Source organism: Coenobita brevimanus, chromosome 62, assembly GCF_032717465.1.
Source record: "Coenobita brevimanus isolate Jiangsu-jjx chromosome 62, ASM3271746v2, whole genome shotgun sequence".
NCBI classification, from domain to species: Eukaryota; Metazoa; Arthropoda; class Malacostraca; order Decapoda; family Coenobitidae; genus Coenobita; species Coenobita brevimanus.
In genome coordinates this window covers 13,219,504-13,244,003 of record NC_137015.1, presented here as the reverse complement: position 1 = coordinate 13,244,003, position 24,500 = coordinate 13,219,504, and the positions used below count along the sequence as shown (strand labels likewise).

Below are 24,500 nucleotides of genomic sequence, written 5' to 3'. Positions count from 1 at the left end.
TATTATTATTATTATTATTATTTATTATTATTATTTATTATTATTTATTATTGTTATGATTATTATTATTATTATTCTATCGGATAGGTACAGTATATATGAAGCCACAGTATGCGGTGAAGTATTTTTGCCTCTCAGATAAAGCCAGGATACCGTTGGCTTGAATGATGAGTGGATAGAAGCGTGGCCCACTGAATTGGCCGAACTTTGGCTGTCTGGACGCTGCTACTTCTCACCCCGGCCTAGGGTGGGAAAGGAGGTCTGGATGATGATGATGACGACGACGATGACTGATTATTAGTAGTAGTAGTATTGCTATTATTTTATTATTATTATTATTATTAGTAGTAGTAGTAGTAGTTGTAGTAATAGTAGCCCCAGGTTCATTGGAAACGTAAACCCGGTGGACTGTAGAATGAAGCTGCCCTTCTTCTGCAGCCCATCCTCCTCCTTTTGGGGGGACAAAGTTGATTAAGGGACGTTTGTATAAGCAGGCAGCTGCACTACCTGGCCATATTGGAGCCACCGCGTGAAGGCGTCCCTCACCAGTAGCACCATTATTAATATAGTCAATGATTGCCATTTTCAGGGCGACGGGTCTCAGGTGTGCTGGATAAGATCGTGTGCAGTTATTAAGGAAATAAGAAAGACGACATTTTGTGCAAGGGATGAAGGGAGTGGCGGCTTCACTACGAGGTGTCATTCTAATCACTACTCTGTTCACATTAAATAGTCACATTATTGCCATTGCGTCATCTTCATTGCAGAAGTTCAAGAAGAGGTTACAACTAAAGTCTGGTGCTACTGAAGAAGTTATGTGTAAAGGATGTAGAGCTATAATGTTATCTTCTTCCTACAGTGGGGTGCGGGACGTAGGCTACAAAAGAACAAAGACCTCCGCTTAGTGTCTGATATATCAAGAATCAGTGGACACTGAAAGAATTTAACTATTAGCTACTGTTCTTATGGCCTAGGTGTTAGTTCTCTTTGTCATGTAAATAGTAGAGGAAGGGTAATTCTCGCTTGTTAGATAATTTGTTGATAGTATGTTTTGTCTTCCAGGTGATGATGGGTGTCCGGACCCCAGGTGTGTGAGCGAACTGAGGTGAGTATCGTATTGTCTTTTATCATGCTTTCCTCAATGTACATCATTCATTATACGAATTGGAAGACTATGGTGATTTATTATGTAGCGTTTCATGTGGGAGTTTCTCTGAGTGATTAATCTGTGTGTGTGTGTGTGTGTGTGTGTGCAGTCAGTCAGTACGCACAAACATACGTCCCTTCCACCGCCACATACACCACTTTCACTACGGACACCCTTTTATGATTCCGCCGCTGCCACGCTGATGGAGGCGTATTTCTAGCTGGACCTTTTTTTTTTAGCCCAGGAAAAAGTCCGCACCCACAGGAGACAAGTACGAAGGGTGATCAGAAAGTAATGACAGTTCGTGCTATAACATGAAAACCTTGAATGATGGGAGGTAGGGGAGCAAGGAGAGTGCAGAGTTGCCTGTCCTTACGAGTTTGAACTTGTCGCCGTATGCCTGACTTTTCTTGTTTTAATGTTGTGAGTGAATGCTTCACTCTTGTTTTTGCTCTCTGGCCAGAAACATGGATTTCTCGAAAGAAGGCTGCAGGTTCTACATTTTTACGAGGTGGAAACTGGGAAAGAAAGCAACAGAGATTCGAGGGGAATTATTACAAGTTTATCCAGACACTACTCCTTCCCTGGAAACTGTTTCCCGCTGGATTCGTGCTTTCACAGCAGGAAAAACTGAATTGAAAGATGAACAACGCTCTGGACGCCCCTGGACATCCGTGACCGAAGCAACAACTGTCCCTGCACGGTCCATCATTGACGAGGATCCAACTGTAACTCTTAGGTTCTTAGCCTTGGAGCTTGATATCAGTTATGGGAGTGCATATGACATCGTGCATGAACAATTACACCTGAGGAAGAAGTGTTGTCGATGGATACCCCATTTGTTGACTGATGAGCAAAAGGCTGAACGGGTGAGGATTTGTCGTGTCTGGCTTGCTGAATTTGAACCAAATGGTCCAAAACGGTTCTCAGATGTTGCTACTGGAGATGAGTGTTGGATTTCATTCTTCACAACCCGTGACAAGCACTCAAACATGGTGTGGTTGGGCGATGAAGACCCTCGACCTCAGATTTTGAAGGAAGGATTTCGCAGCCGGAAGCGCCTTTTCACCATCTTTTTCAATTCTCAAGGACCAATATGCGTGGATGTGATGCCTGAAAAGTCCACTATCACAGCCCAATACTACACAGACCAGGTCCTTCCACAAGTCTTGGAACACAAGGCCAACACCGCACCAACCCGCCGTCGGTCTCGCCTTTTGCTGCACCACAACAATGCTGCACCCCACAAAGCTCGCCTCACTATGCAGTACCTGGAACAACAAGGTATAACTCTGCTCCCCCACCCACCCTACTCCCCTGACCTGGCTCCCTGTGACTTTTGGTTGTTTCCAAAAATTAAATCTGCCATCGCTGGGAAGCAATTTCATCGCATCCAAGACTTGGCACGGACCGTCAATTCAGAACTCCGAAGTATACCGTCTTCAGAGTACCACGCTTGCTTCATGACGTGGAGAAAGAGAATGGAATGCTGCATAGAGGTTGGAGGGGAGTACTTTGAAGGAATGTGAGTCATAGTTTGATAGTTCTTCATGCTAATAAAAGTTTATGGACTCACTGTCATTTCTTTCTGATCACCCCTCGTATAGGGATTGACTGAGAGGAGATGCTGTAATAATAAATAATAAAATAACCAACCAGCCGTCATCGTGCTAAAGCGGTTAATAGAGAGCGACTATGGGATTTTTTTTTTCAACCATCTGACGATATATATATAAAAGAAAAAGAAAACCGCTAGAGAGAGAGAGAGAGAGAGAGAGCCATCGTAGTGAAGGGGTAACGAGTACAGCAGGTCGGCAACGGTGTGCTTCATTACGTACAAAAACCCTCAACTCCTGCAACAATGTGCAACTCTCAACGTTATCGCCAATTTCGCTAACTCGCCTAACTATTTGCCACTCAGCCAAAAACAGAAATCTATTGTATTTCACCAACTAAGCCATCCACCACCACCACCACCACCACATTCACTATTATCACTACAATTCCCACCCCCATCATCACCCTCCACTGCGGTCACCACACTAACACCACCATCATTACCATCTTATCGCCATAACAGTCATCGCTTTCACCTTCACACCATTATCATCACCATCACCACTTTCACCCTCACACCGTTATCATTACCATCACTGTATTCACTTTCACACCATTATCATCATAACAATCACAGCTTTCACCTTCACACCATTATCATCACCATCACCTCTACTGCAGCGACCACAGTATCACCACCGTCATTCCCAGCCGTCAGCACCTGTCACCATCATTACCATCTTATTACCATAACAGTCACCGCATTCACTTTCACACCATTATCATCGCCATAATAATCACCGCTTTCACCTTCGCACCATTATCACCATAATGATCACCTCTTTCGCCTTCACACCATTATCATCACCATCACCACTTCCGCAGCAGTCAGCACACTATCACCACCGTCATTCCCAGCATTCAGCACGTCATTATCAGTGCTATCATTAGCACCACCACCATCACCAACAGCAGCAACAACAGCAAATAATAATAATAATAATAATTCATCCATCATCCAATCCTATGTTGCCTCATGAGCGTAGGAGCCCGGGGCTAGGCAAGTTGGTACTGACATTTAAGATGAGAGTGACCAGCCTCACTCATCCCTGAGTGGCATTACATGAGCAATAAACCCCAACCATCCCTTGGATTTAAACCTACACAGGCTAAATCTGATTCGAGCGCCTTAATTACCCACAACACCACCAGGCGCCATAATTTGGTTATACGGTTACCACCCAGCGTAGTAAATGGTTTCCTGGTGTACCGGAAACCATTTGGCTTGTCACTCAGTGTAGAGTCACCCATAGGCAGAAGGGAGAGGAAAGAATGAAGGAAAGACAGAAGAAGAAGGAAGGAAGAGAGGAAAGGGCAGACACCCAAAGCAGCACAACATCGAGTGAGTGGATGTTGTGAATGTTGAGCGTCCCCACCTACCACCTATAATAATAATAAATAATAATAATAATAATAATAATAAATAATAATAATAATAATAGTAATAATGATAATAATAAAAATAAATAATAACCCACCACCTTTATCAATAGGACTACCTCTATTAGCCAGTTAACACCATTACCACTTCAACCAGTCTAACCAGTTAACACCATTACCACTTCAACCAGTCTAACCACCCAGCCAGCGGCCACCACTGCTATAATCCGTTTAGTTTCATCTGACAAAAATCCGTCACCTCTTTCTGCTTAATTATTGGCCATTTGTAGTCAGAATGGGGCATAAATTCACAAGTAACCAAGGAGACTCATCGCTACCTCATAACTGTGGTTCGTGGAAGTGGCTCATTTTTGTCAGATGAAAATAAACTGACTATAGTACCGTCCGCCATTACCTTTACCACACATCGTTACCCTCACTACAACCACCAGTGTACAACTACATTTTACTCCTGCAGTCTTTTTGCCAAATACATCATCAGTTCATCCTACCAACCACCACCCAGTCAGTAAACCATCCACCCATCCTACCTACCTACCTACCTACCACTCACTCACTCACTCACTCACCAAACAAATTTTGTATCTTCCATTCCCGATCACCACGACCACCTACAAACGCAACTGCATAGTATACGGGTGGGGTCCTCTACGAGTATACCCGGGCCTATAGTACAGATCTCGTGGGTGGGTGGGGGGGGGGTTTCATCACATACACTTCTTTAAACAAGGTGGAGTTTTTGGCTTTTCGTCTCAATAGCGCCTCTCCTACTGATTTCATTTATTTCTCTCCGCCTTAAACTGGTGTCACTCTACTGTATGTAATCATTCGACATTGGACAGTCATTAGACTTTCTGATTATTTGCTTATTTGCACTTGTAAGGTGGGCACACAGCACCCGTATGGCAACGCACACTCACCCCTTGTTGTCCAGCTTTGTAATGCAGGAGTTACCAAAATTCTGTGTCCTTCATGAACCTTGCTGGTTCTCTCTGTATTTCCCGCTGCCTACGACCTCCAGTTCTTCAGATTTGGTTCAGGCATCCAGAATTAAATGTATCCTAATTTTGACTCTGTTGTTTGACTTTCGTGGAAGACGCGATATCCGCAGGCTTTCGTCTCCCTTATTCCTTGCTGTGTTATAAAGAGAGAGGAAAAGAGTACCAGCCACCATCTTAACATTTCCAGTCACCAGTATTCAGCCCAGCCGTCTGTACCGGTAATGTGTGTCAGTTTATGGAGGGCAGCATTAAGCCCCTCATCCCTCTAGACTATTACCATTTTCAGCCCATCTAACTACCATCCACCCCGTAACAGCCTCCACCACTCAACTACTACAGCTCTCACCATCCACTCCAACCCGTTACTACCATCCTATCCAGCCTTTACTGATCACCTATCCAGCAGTCACAACTATCACTATCACATCACCATACAGAGAATGCCAAAAAACACCATCCAGTCCAGCAATGTTTACTACCACTTATCCATAGTACCACCATCCCAAACAACCGCCATCCCAAACAACCACCATCCCAAACAACCACCATCCCAAACAGCCACCATCCCAAACAACCACCATCCCAAACAACCACCATCCCAAACAACCACCATCCCAAACAACCACCATCCCAAACAACCACAGCTACCACCATCCAGCAACCACAGTGTACAACTACCACCATCAGTCCATAATCCAACGGCCACATCCACCACCATCATCTTCACCCACCAAAGTTAGTCAACCAACCATACACAACCACCACTGTCACCTCATCCACCACCAACCACAACTACCACCATCACACCATTGTAGACCAACCACATCTACCATTACCGTCTTATCCTGACATCTGTTACTACCACCACCATCACTATCACGATGCAGTCGCTATCCAAAACCCCAGTTTCCACCATCTTCTTTACTACTGCCACTGCGGCCGATTCAACAACCAGAACTGCCACCTTCTACCAGCCTTAACTACCACCATCCACTCCAGCTGTCTGCTGCTACCACTATCACTTATACAACAACCACCAACCACAACTACCACTATCCAGCAGCCGCCATCCAACAACTGCAACTACCACCATCAACCCATCAAACTACCCCACCATCCACCAACATCAGTTCATCCACCAACCACAACTACCACATCAAGTAACTCCAAGTATTACCATCCACCCACCACAACTACCACTGTCCACCCATCACATCTACCACATCACCATCCACCCACCACAACTACCACATCACCATCCACCCACCACAACTACCACATCACCATCCACCCACCACAACTACCACCACCGCCACCACCACAACTCCCCCTCCGTGACGCGGGGCGAGCCATGGAGGCCGGCCAGACAAAGACACTGATCCCCCTCTCCCTAAATTAAAATGTAAGAAAAACTTGGGCCATGAATTTGCATACTCCGATTTTTCAAAGTGGCCGAGTTGGTGAGGGAGTTTTTATTTTTTTTAAGACCCCCCTAAAACCCTCTCTTCTCCCCTCTTCTGTTCTCCTCTTTTCTCTTCTCTCCTCCTCTTTTCTCCCCTCTTCTCCTCCCCTCTTCTCCTCTCTTCTTCTCGTCTCTCCTTTCTTTTGTTCTCTTTTCGCTTCTCCTTTGTTTTTCAGCTTCTCTCTCCTATCTTTTTTTGTCTTTCCCTTTTTCTTCTCCCCCCTGTTTCTCTCTCTCTCTCTCTCTCTCAATATATATAAGGACTTTAGACAGAAGAATAAAAGGATGGAGGAAGGGGAAGAGGAGAGGAAAAACAAAGAGTAGAAAAGAGGTAACGATGTGAAGGGAAAATGCAAGGTGAAGGAAGGAAGGAGGGATGGAAGGGAAAGAAGGAGGGATGGAAGGGAAAGAAGGAGGGATGGAAGGGAAAGAAGGAGGGATGGAAGGGAAAGAAGGAGGGATAGAAGGGAAACAAGGAAAGATGGAAGGGAAAGGAGGCATAGAAGGGTAAAGGATGGGGAGTAGTTAGTGGAGGGATAGAAAGGGAGGAAGGAGGGAAGGAAAGAGAAGTGTGCATGAAGGAGGTAGTGGCTTAAAAAGGAGAGAGAGAGAGAGAGAGAGAGAGAGAGAGAGAGAGAGAGAGAGAGGTGGTTGGGGAGAAGGATAGTTGGAGGGAAGGGATGATGGATGGAAGGTGGGAGGGAGTTGGTGCCCTGGTTTTATAATATATAGCCCCTCTATCAGCTAGATGGAGGGAGGGAGGGAGGAAAGGATAGATGTATGGAGAGAGAGAGAGAGAGAGAGAGGAAAGACACAGCGGCAGTGGGAATGAAGTGTTTGAAGAGAGGAAGGAGGGATTGGAGTTAGGATGGTGGCAGTGAGGGAAAGAAGTGATCGTGAGGAAGGGAATGAGGGAAGAGAGGAAGGAAAGTGGGATGGATGAAAGGAAGAGTAGGAGGGAAGAAGGGAGGGAAGGTTGGACGAATGAATGGATGGACGAATGGATGCGTATGGATGGGTGGATGGGTTGGAAGGAGGGAGGTAGGATAGAAAGAAATGGGGACAATGAAGGGGAGAGAGATGGAAGGGGTGATGAGGTACGACAGGAGAGAAGGGAGGAAAGGAGGAGCGAAGGAGGGTAAGAGTAATGTAAGAGGTAATGAAGTGGAATTGAAGGAGGAAGAGGAAAATAAGGAAGGAGGGATGAGGCAGAGTGGGTGGAGGGGGGAAAGGAGGAAGAGGTGGGAGAGGAAGAAAGAGGGGAGGAAGCAGAGAGAAGAGAGGAGGAAGGAGATTTGGGGGAGGGAAGAGAAAGATGGAAAAGAAGAGGAAGGATGGGAGGAGGGAACATAGGGGAGCTGGAAGGAAAGAGCGAGGGAGGAGAGAATGGTTGTAGAGTTGGAGGGAGGGAGGAAAGATTAGAGGGATGGAAGGGGAGAGAGACTAAAAGAGGGGGGAAAAGGGGAGAGAGGGAAGGTAGGAGAGATGGAGGGATGGAGGAGATGAGGGAGAAAATAAGAGGGAAAAACAAAAGGAAGGAACGAGGGTTGGATGGATAGAAAATGAGGAAGGGTGAAGAAAAGAAAGAGGGAAGGGGAGGATGGAGGAAGGATTGAGACGGAGGGGAGGAAGGATGGAGGGAAGATAAAGACAGAGGGGAGGAAGGATGGAGGGAAGATAAAGACAGAGGGGAGGAAGGATGGAGGTGTGGGATAGAAAGTAGGAAAATGTTGATGTAGTTTTATTTTTCTCCGTCGGCAAGGAGACAAGACAAATAGAGGAAGGAAGGAAGGAAGGAAAATAGGTAGGAAGGAAGGAAGGAAGATAGGTAGGAAGGAAGGAAGGAAGTTAGGTTGGAAGGTAGGTAGGAAGGAAGGGAAGAGGAAAGTGTGAAAGTTGTAGTAGTGAAATGAATCAAGGAGAGAGAGAGAGGGAGAGAGAGAATGGATAAATTGTAACCAGACTGATAGATATAGGTGAACTGATGGATGAATGAGGTAGAAAGGAAGTGAATTCATGAACAAAGATGGGAAGGAAAAGAAAATGGTGGTAAGGAAAGAGGGGAAGTTTAAAGGGAGAGAAAAATGATGGCAAGGAGGGAAAGAAGGAAGGGAAATAAAAGGCGAGAGAATAAGGAATTGAAAAAATGGAGAAAGGGAGAGGAGGAAAGCAAGGATGGAGGGAAAACAAGGAAGGAAGGAGGGATGGTGGGAGAGGGATATAGTAGCAAGAGTAGTAGTAGTAGTAGTGGTGGTAGTAACTGCAACCTCAGCTCATCTGAAAGTGAACCCCGTGGACTGCAGGCTGAGGTTGCCGTTCTTCCTCAGTTCACCATCCTCCTTTCGGCATTAGGGAAGGGACAGAGGGACGTTTATGTAACCACTCAGCTCCATCCCCGGCCATATGGGTGCCACCACGTGAAGGCGTCCCTCTCCAGCACCGAGGGGAATAGGAATGAGTACAGCTGGGAGGAAACATCAGACAAGGCCGTACTTTAAGTGGCTTTGGGGATTCGCAACACGTCTTTCGTAGCGATTTATTCTGCACCTCACACTGCAGTATCACTTTGTACGTAAATAATGAAAACTGTCGATATTAAAACGAAATAAATTACAGGAGTTTGTTATACTGTAGTACCCTATGTTGAATAAATCGCTGAGGAAGAGATGCTACCAAGTCTCTTAAGTCATCTGTAATAAATCCCTTTTTGATCCATTTTAGGTCGCTTATTACAAGATACACTAAATATCTTGCCCATGTTAAAGACAAGGATAGTAAAAGAAGAAGTGAATGGAGAAAGTGATGATGGAGGATGAAGAGTAAGACAAGGATAACAAAGGAAGAGGAGAGTGAAGGAATTGGTTGTGGGGGATTGAAGGATAAGGCAAGGATAGCAAGGCAGGAAGAGAATGAAGAAATATATAGAGTGAAGGATAAGACAAGGATAGCAAAGAAGGAAGAGAATGAAGAATTTTATTATGGAGGAATGAAAGATAGGACAAGGATAGCAAAGAAGGAAGAAAATAAGGAATTGATTATGGGGGAATGAAGGATAAGACAAGGATAGCATAAGGGGAAAGAGACGAAAGGAATTTAGTATTAAAGGATTAAAGGATAAGACAAGGATAGCAAAATGGGAGGAGAATGAAGAAATTAGCTGTCAAGAAATGAAGGACAAAATCAAAAGGAATGGAGGATAGAGGAATGAAGGAGGAGGTGAAGGAATGAAGGGAATGAAGGAAGGACGAAGTGAAATGTGATAGATAGAAGAAGAAACGAAATAGATGAACAGATGGATAGAATGAGCACGAGGAGAATGAAACGGGTGAAAGGTTTTACAGAGAGAGAGAGAGAGAGAGAGAGAGAGAGAGAGAGAGAGAGAGAGAGAGCAAATATTCATTAATTCTGGCCAGACGCATGGAAAAATGGGGAAGAAGATAGATTAGAAAGACAGGAGGAGGAGGAGGAGGGAAGAGAGGAAGTAAGAGAGGAAGAGGAAGGAAGGAAGAGAGGAGGAAGAGGGAAGAGAGGAAGTGGAAGGAAGAGAGGAGGAAGAGGAAGGGAAGGAGGAAGAGAAGGGGAAAAAGGAGGAGAGTAGTGGGGAAAAGAAGGAAGAAAAGGGAGGAGGATGTGGAAAAGAAGACAGGAGGAGATGGAAGAGGGAAAAGAAGAGTAGAGAAATGGAAGGAAAAGGGATAGGAAGAAAGGAGGTGCATTATTAAAGAAGATGAAGGAGATTAGGAAGAAGCAATAAAGAGGGGAAGGAAGAAAAAAAAAAATGCAAGAAAAAGAAGACCTGAAGAAGCAAAACTTGTAAGAACGACGCAAATATGGAAGGAATAGAGAGAGAGAGAGAGAGAGGAAATAACAGGAAGAGCAACAAGGAGAGCAGACGAGAGAGAAGGGAGGCAGGGGACAAAGAGGAAAGATAATGAGGTAAGAAGAAATGTCAGGCAAGAGATGAGGAAGCAGTGGAAGAATGAGGTGTAGGAGAGGAGAGATGAAAGGCGGAAGAAGAGAGAGATGTATATATAGGAGGAGGAGGAGGAAAAATTGGAGGGAAACACGGGCGAAGGGAGGAAGAATAAGAATAAAAATGGAAGCGGAGAGAGACAGGGGGCAAGCAGACAACTAAAACTCAAGAGGAAAGAAGAGGAGGAGGGAGAGAAAATGAGAGGAAGAGGAAAGAGCAAAGTAATAACCAAACGAGAGAAAAATAAAGAAAACGAGAAGGGAGGGAAGAATGAAAGAAAAGAGAGAGAGAGAGAGAGAGAGAGGAGAGGAGAGGAGTGAGCAAACAAGAGAAAATGAAGAGGAAGAAAGAGGAGAAAAAACTGAAAGGCAGGGGAATTGTCTCCAGCCACTTGACAAAGGAGAGAGAGAGAGAGTTAAAACATGTAAATGGTAGGGAGTTTGTGACGATGGTAGTTGTGGTTGTAGTAGTGGTTGTTATTTTGGCCTTGATTTACCGTATTTGCTATGGTGTGTGTGTGTGTGTGTGTGTGTGTGTGTGTGTGTGTGTGTGTGTGTGTTTGTATGGTCGGGTTGTTTTCACCTGACAGAACTGGGCCACTCCTAACAACTTCCTTATTAAGTCCTGGTTGGATGGAATTCTATGAGCCTTAGTTATGAGACACGACTGAATCTCCTTGGTTACTAGTCAAATAAACCCTCCATTTGGCCATTACCTCAATTGACTGGGTTAGGAAGGATCGTCAGTGGGTTGTAGTGTATGTTGTTGTTGTTGTTGTTGTTGATGTAGTTGTAGTGTTCGATTTTTTTTCTGACCCAGTTTTCCTCCTACGAACTATACACCTCCACATGCCACCACTTAGGCACCAGCACCCACCGTCCGTATTGAATACATGCTAGGGCTGTCTCATACAGGGCTGGTGTATTGGTATTAGCGGGAGTATTAGTGGCAGGTCTTGTGGCTGTGGATGTACATTGTCATTAAGTGGCATTTTTATTACACTGGGAAGTAATTACCTGCTATTAAACGAATGAGGTTGAATTACATGGAGCTGATGTGGCAGTTGCGGTAATTGTGGTAGGTTAGGTGGTAGCGGTAGTGATTGTGGTAGTTGTGGTAGGTGTGGGAGTTTTAGGTATGCGTGGTAGTTGCAGTGGTTATGATAAAATGGTTGTACTCAGCGATTGCCTCATGTAATTACAGGTAGTAGTGGTTGCTGGCGATATTTGTAGTGGTGGTGGCTGGCGGTAATTGTGGTAGTTGTGGTGATTGTGGTTGGCGGTGCAATCTGAGGCTACAATCATGGCGTCTTTTGGCGGGGCGTGAATATCGCGAGAGACGCACGCCAAAATTTATGGAGCGCGAATAGGAATGGATAAACTTTTTTTTTTTTTTTTTTTTTTTTTTCCGAGTCAGTATCTTACCCACACTATTTCTTTCATCCCTCTTTCCTTCATTCCTTCCTTCTATCTTTTCAGTCCTCCCATTTTACTATTTCCTTCCTTCTCTTCCGTCTCTCCGCCCTTCAATTGTCCCTTCCGTCTTGCCTTCCTTCCTAATTTTCTTCCTTCCATTCCATATTCCATTCCTTTTTCATTCCTTCTTTCCATCCTTCCTTTCTCCCTTCCTTCCTTAGTTTTCTTCATTTCTTTTCCTACCTTCTTCCTTTCCTTCGTTCATCCTTCCTTCCTTCCTTTCTTCCTTCTCTCCTTCCTTCCTTCTTCCTTCCCTTCCTTCCTTCCTTCCATCCTTCCCTCCCTTCTTCCTCTCTTTCCACTTTCCTTCCTTTCCACTTTCCTCATTTCACTCTATTTTCCTCCCTTCCGTCCTTCCTTCCTTCTCCGCTTCACTCGTACCAAACTTTCTTCTCATTCTTTCCTCCCTTCCCCCTTTCTCACTCTTCTTCTCTCTCCACTTTCTCCCATTTCCTCCATTCTTTGCTTCCTTACACCTCTGATTTTTTCCTCCTTTCCCTCCTATTTTTGGAAGTGGGAATAGGATGATGATGATGATGATGATGATGATGATGGTGGTGGTGGTGGTGGTGGTGGTGGTGGTGGTGGTGGTGGTGGTGATGATGATGATATGGTGATGATGATGGTGGTGGTGGTGGTGTTGGTGGTGATGATCGTGGTGGTGGTGATGGTGATGGTGATGATGATGATGATGATGATGATGATGATGAGTGTTTATATACTTTGCTTTTTTTTTTCTCAGGGTCTGTCTTGTTTGTTTTTTTTATCGTCTTTATTCTTAGTCAACATCCTTTTATTCATTGCCCTACCCCTCTATCCTGCCTTCCCTATTCTTTACTTCCTCCTCCTCCTCCTCCTCCCTCCTCCTTCTCCTCCCTATTATCATACACTTTCTCCCCCCCCCCTTGCTCCTCTATCCCTCTCCCTCCTACCCTACCCTTCCTCCACCATTTCCCTTTCCTCCTCCTCCCATCCTCTTCCTTGTTTTTCATTCTCCACTCCCCCCTCCCTACTCGTCCTTTTCCTCTTCTGCTGCTCTTCCTCCTTCCCTCTCCTCCATCTCCTGTTCCCTCCTTCCCCTTCCATCCATCTCCTGTATTCCCCTTCCCTCTCCTTCCTCCCCGTTCCCTCACCTCTTCTCCGCTTCCCTTCCTCCTCTCCCCATTCATCCCCTCTTCTTCCCCGTCCCCCATCCCTTCTGAACTTCCCCATTATTCCTATTTTCCCCTTCCCTCCCCGTCTGGATTCACATTCCTTTCCTTCCCATTCATCTTTTCCCCTCTTCCCTATTCTCTCTCTTTACTCTTTCTCCCTTCCCATCCCCTCCCTCCCCACACCATGTCTCTCTCCTCCTTCCCTTCCCCTCCCCTTCCTTCCCTCACCCCTCCTCATGTATCCCCTCTTCCTCCCTCTTCTTCCCTATTTCCTCCCCTTTTCCTCTCTTCTTCCCCTCTTCCTCCTATTTCCCCTCGTCTTCCCCTCTTCTTTTTCCTCTCTTCATCCTCTCTTCCTTCCTTTTCCCCTCTTCCATCTTCCCCATTTTTTACCTCGTCTCTTCTTGCCCTCTTCGGTTATTGCGCTCTTCTCTTGTTTTCCCCTCTTCCCTCTTGTTCCCTTCCTCCCTCTTTCCCCCTCCCCTCTTCCCTCTTTCCCACTTCCCTCTTTCCCCCTATCCTCTTCCCTCTTCCTCTTTCCCCTCCCCTCTTCCCCCCTCCCCTCTTCCCCCCCTCGCCTTCCCCCCCTCCAGTAGTGAAGGTGGTTGTGTCAATTCATGGAAGCTCTCGAGAAAATTAATGTGGTGGTCTGATACTGCCTGACCTCTCTCTCTCTCTCTCTCCCCCCTTCCTTCCTTCCTTCCTCCCTCTCTGTTCCATGTATATCTCTTCCTTTTTTTTTTTCCATTTTTTTCCCATCCACTGTCACTTTTCCTCCACCCTATTCACCCTCCACAATGTTTTTTTTCCTCCACTTCCTTTCTTCTTCCACTTATTTTCCTCCGCTCCCATTCTTCCTCCACTGTAATTTTCCTCCACCCTCATTTTTCCTCCACTGTTATTTTCTTCCCCTCCCATTTTCTCTCTCCCTCTCCCACGCTTCCTCACATTTTTTCCCTCTCCCATTCTTCCATCATCCACATTCCCATAAGGTCCATTTCCCTGGTGTTTTCTTCCCCCCCCCATTATTCCCATTCCCATTTTTCCTATCTCATTCCACCCCTTCCTTCCATTTCACCCATTCCCTTCCTTCTACTTCCTTTATTTCTTACTTTACTCCTCTACCATTTTCGCTCCATTTCCCTTTCTATCCCCCTTCCCCTACTCGTATCTCCCTCCCCCTCCCCCCCTCTCCTCCCCTCCCCTCCCCTACAGAGCCAGGCACGGACCCCCCCCCCACTGGGCTTTATGTAGGTGCCTTTGTCCCTCACTCTCCACCACTACTATCACCACAACCACCTCCACAACTTGCGCCATCATCATCACCTCCATCACTACGATCATCACCTCCACCACCACCTTCACCCTTGTTAGCACCACTGCCCCTATCACCTTCACTCCTACAAACACAACCCACCATAACCCCTGCACTCACTGCCACCATCACCACCACCACCACCACCACCACCACCACCACCACCATCACTGTCATTACAGCTACCATCATCACCATCACTACCGTTACTGTAAATGCCATCGAACCACCATTTGCACCACAAACTCTACTATTCCCACCACAAACACTGCCCTCCACCACAAACACTGCCCTCCACCATAAACACTGCCCCCACCACAAACACTGCCCCCACCACAAACACTGCCCCCACCACAAACACTGCTCCCACCACAAACAGTACCCCCCATCACCAACACTACCCTCACCACACACACTACTATACATTCACCACAATACTTCCATCACCACAAACACTGCCCCCCACCACAAACACTGCCCCCCACCACAAACACTGCCCCCCACCACAAACACTGCTCCCACCACAAACAGTACCCCCCATCACCAACACTACCCTCACCACACACACTACTATACATTCACTGTACATTCTACCATCACCACAAACACTACCCCCCACCACACACACTACTATACATTCACTACACATACTACCATCACCACAAACTGCCACCACCACAGACACTGCCACCACCACAGACACTGCCACCACCACAGACACTACCATCACCACAAACACTGCCACCGTCACCACCACAGACACTATCATCACCACAAACACTGCCACCGTCACCACCACAGACACTACCATCACCACAGACACTACCATCACCACACACACTACCATCACCACACACACTACCTCCACCACACACACTACTATACATTCACTACACATACTACCATCACCACAAACTGCCACCACCACAGACACTGCCACCGTCACAAACAGTGCAGCCACCACACACACATCACCACAAACACTGCCACCGTCACCACCACAGACACTGCCATCACCACAAACACTGCCCCCACCACAAACACTGCCATCACCACAAACACTGCCATCACTACAACCACTTCCACACCATCATAGACACTCGCCGTCACCACCACCACAAACACTGCCATCATCACCAGCGCTACCACCATCTCCAGGACTGCCACCACCACAAACGCCACCACTTCTACCACAAACACCACCACTTCCACCACAACCACCACCATTCCCACCACAACCACCACCATTCCCACCACAACCACCACCATTCCCACCACAGACACCACCACTCCCACGGCAACCACCACCACTCCCACGGCAACCACCACCACTCCCACCACAACCACCACCACTTCCACCACAACCACCACCACTCCCACCACAACCACCACCACTCCCACCACAACCACCACCACTCCCATGGCAACCACCACCACTCCCATGGCAACCACCACCACTCCCATGGCAACCACCACCACTCCCACGGCAACCACCACCACTCCCACGGCAACCACCACCACTCCCACCACAGACACCACCACTCCCACCACAAACACCACCACTCCCACCACAAACACCGCCCCTCCCACCACAGACACCGCCCCTCCACCACAAACCACCATTCCCACCACAACCACCACCACTCCCACCACAAACACCACCACTCCCACCACAACCACCACCACTCCCACCAAAACCACCACCACTCCCACCACAACCACCACCACTCCCACCACAACCACCACCACTCCCACCACAACCACCACCACTCCCACCACAGACACCACCACTCCCACCACAAACACCACCACTCCTACCACAAACACCACCACCACCACCGCCATCATTAATATTAGCAGCATTAAACTGCCCCCACCGTTACTCGTGGCCTATCACCATAATAATCCCCCTCATTACCATACCATCATCACTCACCACCACCATCACCATCAACCTCTACAATGCCAGGACGGATTTTTCATTTTCATCAGGCTTTTACACAAACCATATTTATTTATTTATTTATTTAAGAAAAGACCCATAACTGCAAAGAGGTTATTGAATACTGTATCAAACCCATCCATTTCGAAACGTCTCCTACGCTGTAAAAATCGTGTGATGGAAGGAAGAATAAATAGAAAATAATTGGTGTTGAGGATAGGTTGGTGGGAAGGAGGCTGTGTGGTCCTGGGTTCGATCCTGGCTCCTAAAGGGAACGTTTCGTGGATATTAATTGGGTATCGTCTGCAAGGCACCACCGACAGCGAACATTTCTCTTAGTGTAGTTGTTTCACCTCAACTTGGCCCAGCTTTCGTCCTTGTGCAGCCTATAAACTTCACGTAAGTCAGTGGCAGAAAAATGTAATGCTGTGACTCGACATCCTTTCCATAGCACTTCCTCGTGACTGGCATCATATCCTAGTGTTAATTTATTGCAACAGCTTTGAAATCAGAATGGAGATATGGCAGTTTTAGGCCAATTTATAGTGAAAAGTGTTATATTTTTGTCACCAGATTTGACTTTGGTATCCGTAGCTTATCACACTAGAGACGATGTATGTTAGTGTTCAAATTCCAGCTCACTTGGTGGTGGTGGTGGTGGTGATGGTAGTGGTGGTGGTGGTGGTGGTGGTGGTGGTGGTGGTGATGATGGTGATGGTAGTGGTGGTGGTGGTGATGATGGTGATGGTGGTGATGGTAGTGGTGGTGGTGATGGTAGTGGTGGTGGTGGTGGTGACTGCAGAGATGTACTTGAAGTTAGTGTGTCGTAGGTGGAGTACTGGACCTTGGGAATGAATGTCTTAGTTTGTGTCCAGAGTCCGATGCATGAGAAGGAAAACAAGAAAAAAAAAAAAACACTTCAGTCACATGCCTTTCTAAACCCACCATTACCACCACCATAAACACCGTCCCTACCATCACCACTAATACTTACCACCATTACAGCTCCATCACAACACCACTGCCATCACCACAAATACCATTATAACAGACTCTACCATATCACCGCTACCATCTCTACAGCCTGCTTCACCATCCTTGCCTTGAAAGACTACAACTACCACCACAGTCACTACCACCACTACTACAACACCATTCACCTCTGCCACCACTACTACAACACCATTCACCTCTGCCACGATCCCCAAAACCACTACCACCAATACCACTACCACTACCACCACAGTTCACCACTACCACCGCCATAGTTTCTGCCTTTTGCCTTACTACCACTACTACAGCTACAACCACCATCACAGAAACTGCCACAACTTACACCACTACAACCACAATCAGCTTCCCTACCATCAAGTTTTCGAGGGATACTGGTACCATTATTACAGATTCTCTCTCTCTCTCTCTCTCTCTCTCTCTCTCTCTCTCTCTCTCTCTCTCCTACTTCTGTAAGCGTAGTGTGTGTTAAGACTGGACCGCCTTGTAGTGACACACACACACACACACACACACACACACACACACACACACAGGTGAATGTGAGAGAGAAACGGGTGAAGAAGAGAGATGATACACTCAAGCACACACACGTCGAGGAGACTGAAGACAGACATATTTTGTGTGTGTGTGTGTGTGTGTGTGTGAGAGAGAGAGAGAGAGCGCCAAGCCAAGGCAAAAGGTAGTCCATTTGTAAGATGAGGTGACGCCACACCACACCACGACAGCCATGACACGCGGGATGCAGGCTAACAGAGGGAGAGAGAGAGAGAGAGATTGAAGGAGAAAAAATGCCCATAATTGAGTCTGAGGAAGAAACTGAGAGCTGGAGAGAAATGATTATGGAAAAATGGAGAGAAAATTATGTAGGAAAATTGGAGACTTGAAAGGAAAAGTTGGAGGAAGAATGGAAAAGATGGAGAGGTGGGAGAAATGAATGGTGGAGAGAATGGAGAGTTGGAGGGAAAATGGGAGGAAAATTGGAGGGTTGGAGAGAAAAGTTGGAGGAAAATGGAGTTGGGGGATGGAGTTAGAAAGGAAGGAGAGAAAAACGAAAAAAATGGAGGGAAAAGTGGGAAGAAAAAGAGTCAGTTGGAGGGAATAGTTGGAGGAAGAAAAGACTGAGACATGGAGGAGAGAGAGTTGGAGGGAAAAAGAGAGTTGGAGGGAAAAAGAGAGTTGGAGGGAAAAAGAGAGTTGGAGGGAAAAAGAGAGTTGGAGGGAAAAAAGAGAGTTGGAGGGAAAAAAGAGAGTTGGAGGGAAAAAAGAGAGTTGGAGGGAAAAAAGAGTTGGAGGGAAAAAAGAGTTGGAGGGAAAAAAGAGTTGGAGGGAAAAAAGAGAGTTGGAGGGAAAAAAGAGAGTTGGAGGGAAAAAAGAGAGTTGGAGGGAAAAAAGAGAGTTGGAGGGAAAAAGGAGAGTTGGAGGGTTTGAGGAGAAAAAAAAATCCTGAGTTGGGGAAGAAAGGAAAGAAATGGAGGGGAAAAAAATGTGAGGTGGAGGAGAAAGTCTGGATGGATGAAAGAGAAGAGTGAAGGAAGGAAAGGATGGAAGAGAAGAAGAATGAAGGAAGGAAAGGATGGAAGAGAAGAAGAATGAAGGAAGGAAAGGATGGAAGAGAAGAATGAAGGAAGGAAAGGATGGAAGAGAAGAAGAATGAAGGAAGGAAAGGATGGAAGAGAAGAAGGAAGGAAGGAAGGAAAGGATGGAAGAGAAGAAGAATGAAGGAAGGAAAGGATGGAAGAGAAGAAGAATGAAGGAAGGAAAGGATGGAAGAGAAGAAGAATGAAGGAAGGAAAGGATGGAAGAGAAGAATGAAGGAAGGAAAGGATGGAAGAGAAGAAGAATGAAGGAAGGAAAGGATGGAAGAGAAGAAGGAAGGAAGGAAGGAAAGGATGGAAGAGAAGAAGAATGAAGGAAGGAAAGGATGGAAGAGAAGAAGAATGAAGGAAGGAAAGGATGGAAGAGAAGAAGAATGAAGGAAGGAAAGGATGGAAGAGAAGAAGAATGAAGGAAGGAAAGGATGGAAGAGAAGAAGAATGAAGGAAGGAAAGGATGGAAGAGAAGAATGAAGGATGGAAAGGATGGAATAGAAGAAGAATGAAGGAAGGAAAGGATGGAAGAGAAGAAGAATGAAGGAAGGAAAGGATGGAAGAGAAGAAGAATGAAGGAAGGAAAGGATGGAAGAGAAGAAGAATGAAGGAAGGAAAGGATGGAAGTGAAGGAGAATGAAGGAAGAAAAGGATGGAAGTGAAGGAGAATGAAGGAAGAAAAGGATGGAAGTGAAGGAGAATGAAGGAAGAAAAGGATGGAAGTGAAGGAGAATGAAGAAAATAATGGAAAAAAGATGAATGAAGGAAAGGATGCAAGAGGCGAAGAATGAAGGATGGAGAAGATAGATGAGAGAAGAATAAAGGAAGGAAAAGTGGCAGAGAGAAGAGGGAAGGAAAAATGGAAGAAGAATGAAGGAAGGAAAAGATGAGAGAGAAGAATTAATAAATGAAAAAAGTGTAGGGAAGGAAGAGATGGAATGAATGAAGAAAAAGGAAGAAGACGGAAGGGAGGGCTGGAAAGTAGGAAGGAGAAGATGGAAGAAGGAAGGAGGACGAGAGAAGGAGTGATGGAAGAAAAAAAAAAGAAAGGAAGAAATGAAGAACGAAGGAATAAAGGCAAGGAAAAAGGAAAAAATAGAAGGAACGAAGGAGGGAGAAGACGAAAGAGAAGAAATGAAGGAAGGACGAGATGTAATTTAAAAGCCAAGATAAAAGAAAGGCAGTGACAGTTGCTAAACAGGAAGAGAAGAGTGAAGGAATGAAGGAGGAATGAGAGAGGAGGGAAAAGATGGGAGAAGAGTAAAGAAGGAAAGGATAGAAGGAATGAAAGAAGGAAAATGAAGGAAAGTAATTAAGAATAAAGATAAAATTATTACCGAAGGAGAAAGAAGGAAGGACAGGAGAGGGAGGAATGACAGAGAAGGATTGAATGAAGGAAGAAAAGGAATGAATGAAGGAAGAAAAAGAATGAATGATGGAAGAGAAGGAATGAATGAAGAGGAAGAAGGCACGAAGGCAGATAAGGAATGAATGAAGACAGAGAAGGAATGAAGGAAGAGAGGGAAGGAATGAAGGAAGTGAGAGGGAAGCGAATCAAAGGATCAAGTCTTCCGCCCTCCACTCAAAAAGCATGACTTGCTCTCTGCCTTCTAGGAAAGTGTCGCCGGTGAGAGAGAGAGAGAGAGAGAGAGAGAGTAAAATGTAAGGGATGTCCTTGTATTGAGGAGATTAGTGTGAGAGAATGGGAGTTGACACCGAGAGAGAGAGAGAGAGGGGGGTACGAGTATAAAAAGTGAGATATAGATAGTGAGAAAGACAGTTATGGGTGTTGAGTGTGACAGTGAAGATTTAGATGAGTGGAGAGAGAGAGAGAGAGAGAGAAAGAGAGAGAATTTAGTGCAAAATAAAGTGAGTCAAGAGAAAGAGAAAATGAAACTGACAGATAAAGTGAGAAAGAGGCCATGCGAGGAAGGGCGTCCATTAAGAGAGAGAGAGAGAGAGAGAGAGAGAGTGGGGTCCATTAAGTGTTGGGCGGAAGAGTGACTAAGGAGAAATTTGTACCCTCTCTCTCTCTCTCTCTCTCTCTCTCTCTCTCTCTCTCTCTGAAACACACACACACACACCCCCTGTATTTCACATCCTGTTCATTTTACACCTTTCTCTCTCTCTCTCTCTCTCTCTCTCTCTCTCTCTCTCACAACCACACACACACACACACACACACACACACACACACACACACACACACACACACACACACACACACACACACACACACACACACACACACACACACACACACACACGTCTTTTCTAAGCTTAATAAAACCGTCTGAAAATAACTAGAAAAAATAAAAAATAGGTTCATTGGATTGACTTTTACCTCCGATGTGGTGAGTTATTTGTTCATTTGCTTTTTTTTTTTTTTTTTTTTTTTTTAGTGAAGGAAGAGTTATCATGAATTGCAGGGGTTAATGAAGGCTTTATCTAGCTCCCAGTTCGAAAAAATCCTTGCTCAGTTGAAGAAAATCGTCTGAAGGTAGCAGGAAATTAATAAAAAAAAAAATCATGCGTCCATGAATGGAATGCCAATATATCCAGTTTAGACGGGTTGTTAATAATAAAAGGGAGAATTATAAGAAATTTTAAAGACTATATCAACCCTCCAAATGATCGGGACTACTCTAGTATTGCTTCCGAGCCAGCGACAGACGATTTTATTCAGCTTAGAGCGCGTCCAGGAGCCTCAGAGTGTTTATATTGCCACCGTTAACTCTGCAAATGATCGGGACAGCTCTAGTGCTCTATAGGTAAGTTCAGACGATGTTATTGAGCTTAAAGTGAGTCGGTGGAGCCTGTGGTAAGCGAATGTATAGCTTAAAAACACAGTCGTTAAGGAAATACAGTACAGTGTAAGAAAAATAAGCAACCACATAGTCGTGAAATATAAGCGTAACTTGATCAATCCGTGACGTTTTTCAGTTAATCAGACAAACATCAGACGATTTCAGTCAGCTTCAAGAGGACCTGTAGTAGTGAAAGGGTTAATACGAATGAACAGAGTTAAAGAAAAGAATAAAAACTCGATAAACAAACTGAAAATAAAATAATACACCTAACAAAATATAAACACGAATTATTAGCAGAAAGGACACTGACTTATACATAAACATAAGCACTTGAGATGAAGGCGAAAACACGAAATAAACAAGCTTATGGAACAAGAAAACTCGTAACAAAATTAAAACTCACGAACCCCCCAAAATAAAAAAAACAGTAAAAAAATAGAAAAAAAAATACTTATAACTAATAAAAATGAGAGAAAAAAAAATAGAGCAAAACATGAGAAAAAAAAAAGAGAAAAACTCACAAAATAAAAATATGAGAACTCGAGCTCATACTTCCTCTTTCCCAGTAGTATTTTATTTTCAACTTCGCCTCGACCTTTACTCTCGCCCTTTGACGCCATAACAACAAGAAAGTCTAACTATTTCCTCATCTATTCCTGAGGATACTTTGGGATATAACTTGGGGCGCTGGGAATACTTACTGTACGTTAGCTCCTTCATATTGTAAAATGATTTGCAAGGAAAGGCAGAACAATGCAAGAAAAGCTAAAAATTATCCAAGAAAATCATAAAGGATCGAAGTATGAGTAACAAAAGCTAATATGCAAGAAACCAGAAATAGGAAGAAAATAAAACAAAGTAAGGAATGTTAGACCCAGGCAGAATTATAAGCACGTAAAAATTGCACATGGAAGAAAAGCCATTATGAAGCATATCCTCAAATTTGCGAGAATTGCCAGGAATAAGTAGAGCGTTCCTGGGCATGAAAAGCCATAAATATGCAAGAAACTAAGAAATATATAAGATAAACAAGAAACAGACTACGAAGTAGCACCAGGAATATATATATATATATATATATATATAGATATATATATATATATATATATATATATAGATATATAGATAGATAGATAGATAGATACAGATAGATAGATAGGTTTAATCTGTATGTGTACTTTCACCTATAGATTTGCCTGTTTCAGTGTTTATAAATTTCTCTCTCTCTCTCTCTCTCTCTCTCTCTCTCTCTCTCTCAGGCAGCATAAATCACTCGAATAATCCCCCAAAAGAAAACGCTAATGATAATAAAATAAGAGTGAATCCGCAAGACTTCGTTCGGTTCCAAATTCCCGGCGCTGACAGATCGTCCAACGCTCTGTAATTTCGTCCAATATATCCCCTGAGTTATTATTATTATCAAGGGAGAATATTCGGGGTCTTTGGCGGTGCCCGGTTTTAGGGGGAATATCCGTGGGGCGGTTGGGTTGGAATAGGAAAGTGGGTCTTGATTTCACAGTTCCGTGGTTTGTATATATGGCAGAATTATTGCCCATATACAGAACTCGACCCTCCACCTTAACAGTACTGCTACCGTCTTCCTCTCATCTCACCTTATATATATATATATATATATATATATATATATATACATTGTGTGTGTGTGTGTGTGTGTAATATATATATATATACAGAGAGAGAGACAGAGAATGAATGAATAATAGGTACCTGTACACATTCACACACGAGATTCTCGTAACATAATTAATCAGAAAAATAATGTGGTTAACGAAATTAGTGTTTTGTCATCGTATTAGCAATACATACTCTGTTAATTATCAATGATCCTTGCTTCTGTGATGCATGTAATGTGTAGGCGAAACATGTAAGAGGCCCGTAAGAAAGGTTGAGTAGAAGGCCCAGGTAAGAATTTATTATTATTATTATTATTATTATTATTATTGTGATGATGATGATGATGATGATGATGATGATGATGATTATTGGTATACTGTAATTAATGCTGAAGGCTAGGTGTATGGGATTTATTTATTTATACACATGTTTCTCCTAATACTCTAAGAGTATCCACGGCGGATCATAGCTGTTTCATCTTCACATTTGATAATATATATTTTTTCCTATGAGTCTGGATTTGGAATGGGTGAAGGTTGTCCGTGTACGTTATTAACCCCTCCCGCCCCAGGCCTTCCCTCATGTACATTAAATAGTCAGTAGTGAGGAAGAATAAAGACGTCATCGTACTGAAAAAAGGACAGGCTGGAATAATCTTCAATCTGGTTACGTTTCTGTCCACTGGGGTTCGGAAAGGAGAGAGTGTTCGAACCTGGGTGAAGGCCGGCTGTGTATTACCCGGTATTGATATTTCAGGGGCGAATATCCAGGCTAAGTACGGTGCAGCAAAGGTACACTCACCGACAGAAAAATAATACTGACAATAATAAAAAAAGACGTAAGTATATTGTATGTCGCCGTGGTCGTCTTCGCTGTCGTTGTCTTTGTTTATCGTCGTCGTTAATCGTCATCGTTGTACATAATTGTCACTACATTATCGTCATCATAGTTTTCGTCCCCATCATTTT

At 44.6% G+C, this 24,500-nt stretch overlaps 1 protein-coding gene across 1 annotated transcript in view; it reads left to right on the top strand.

Annotated features, from left to right (window-relative positions):
* The window catches only part of LOC145403993 (uncharacterized), a 198,606-nt gene that overhangs the window by 142,766 nt on the left and 31,340 nt on the right, over nucleotides 1-24,500 (top strand). Inside the window, exon 5 of the mRNA XM_080275600.1 lies at nucleotides 1,063-1,105. Within this exon, the coding sequence (XP_080131726.1) occupies nucleotides 1,063-1,105 (43 nt within the window). The remainder of the gene's footprint in view (nucleotides 1-1,062; nucleotides 1,106-24,500) is intronic.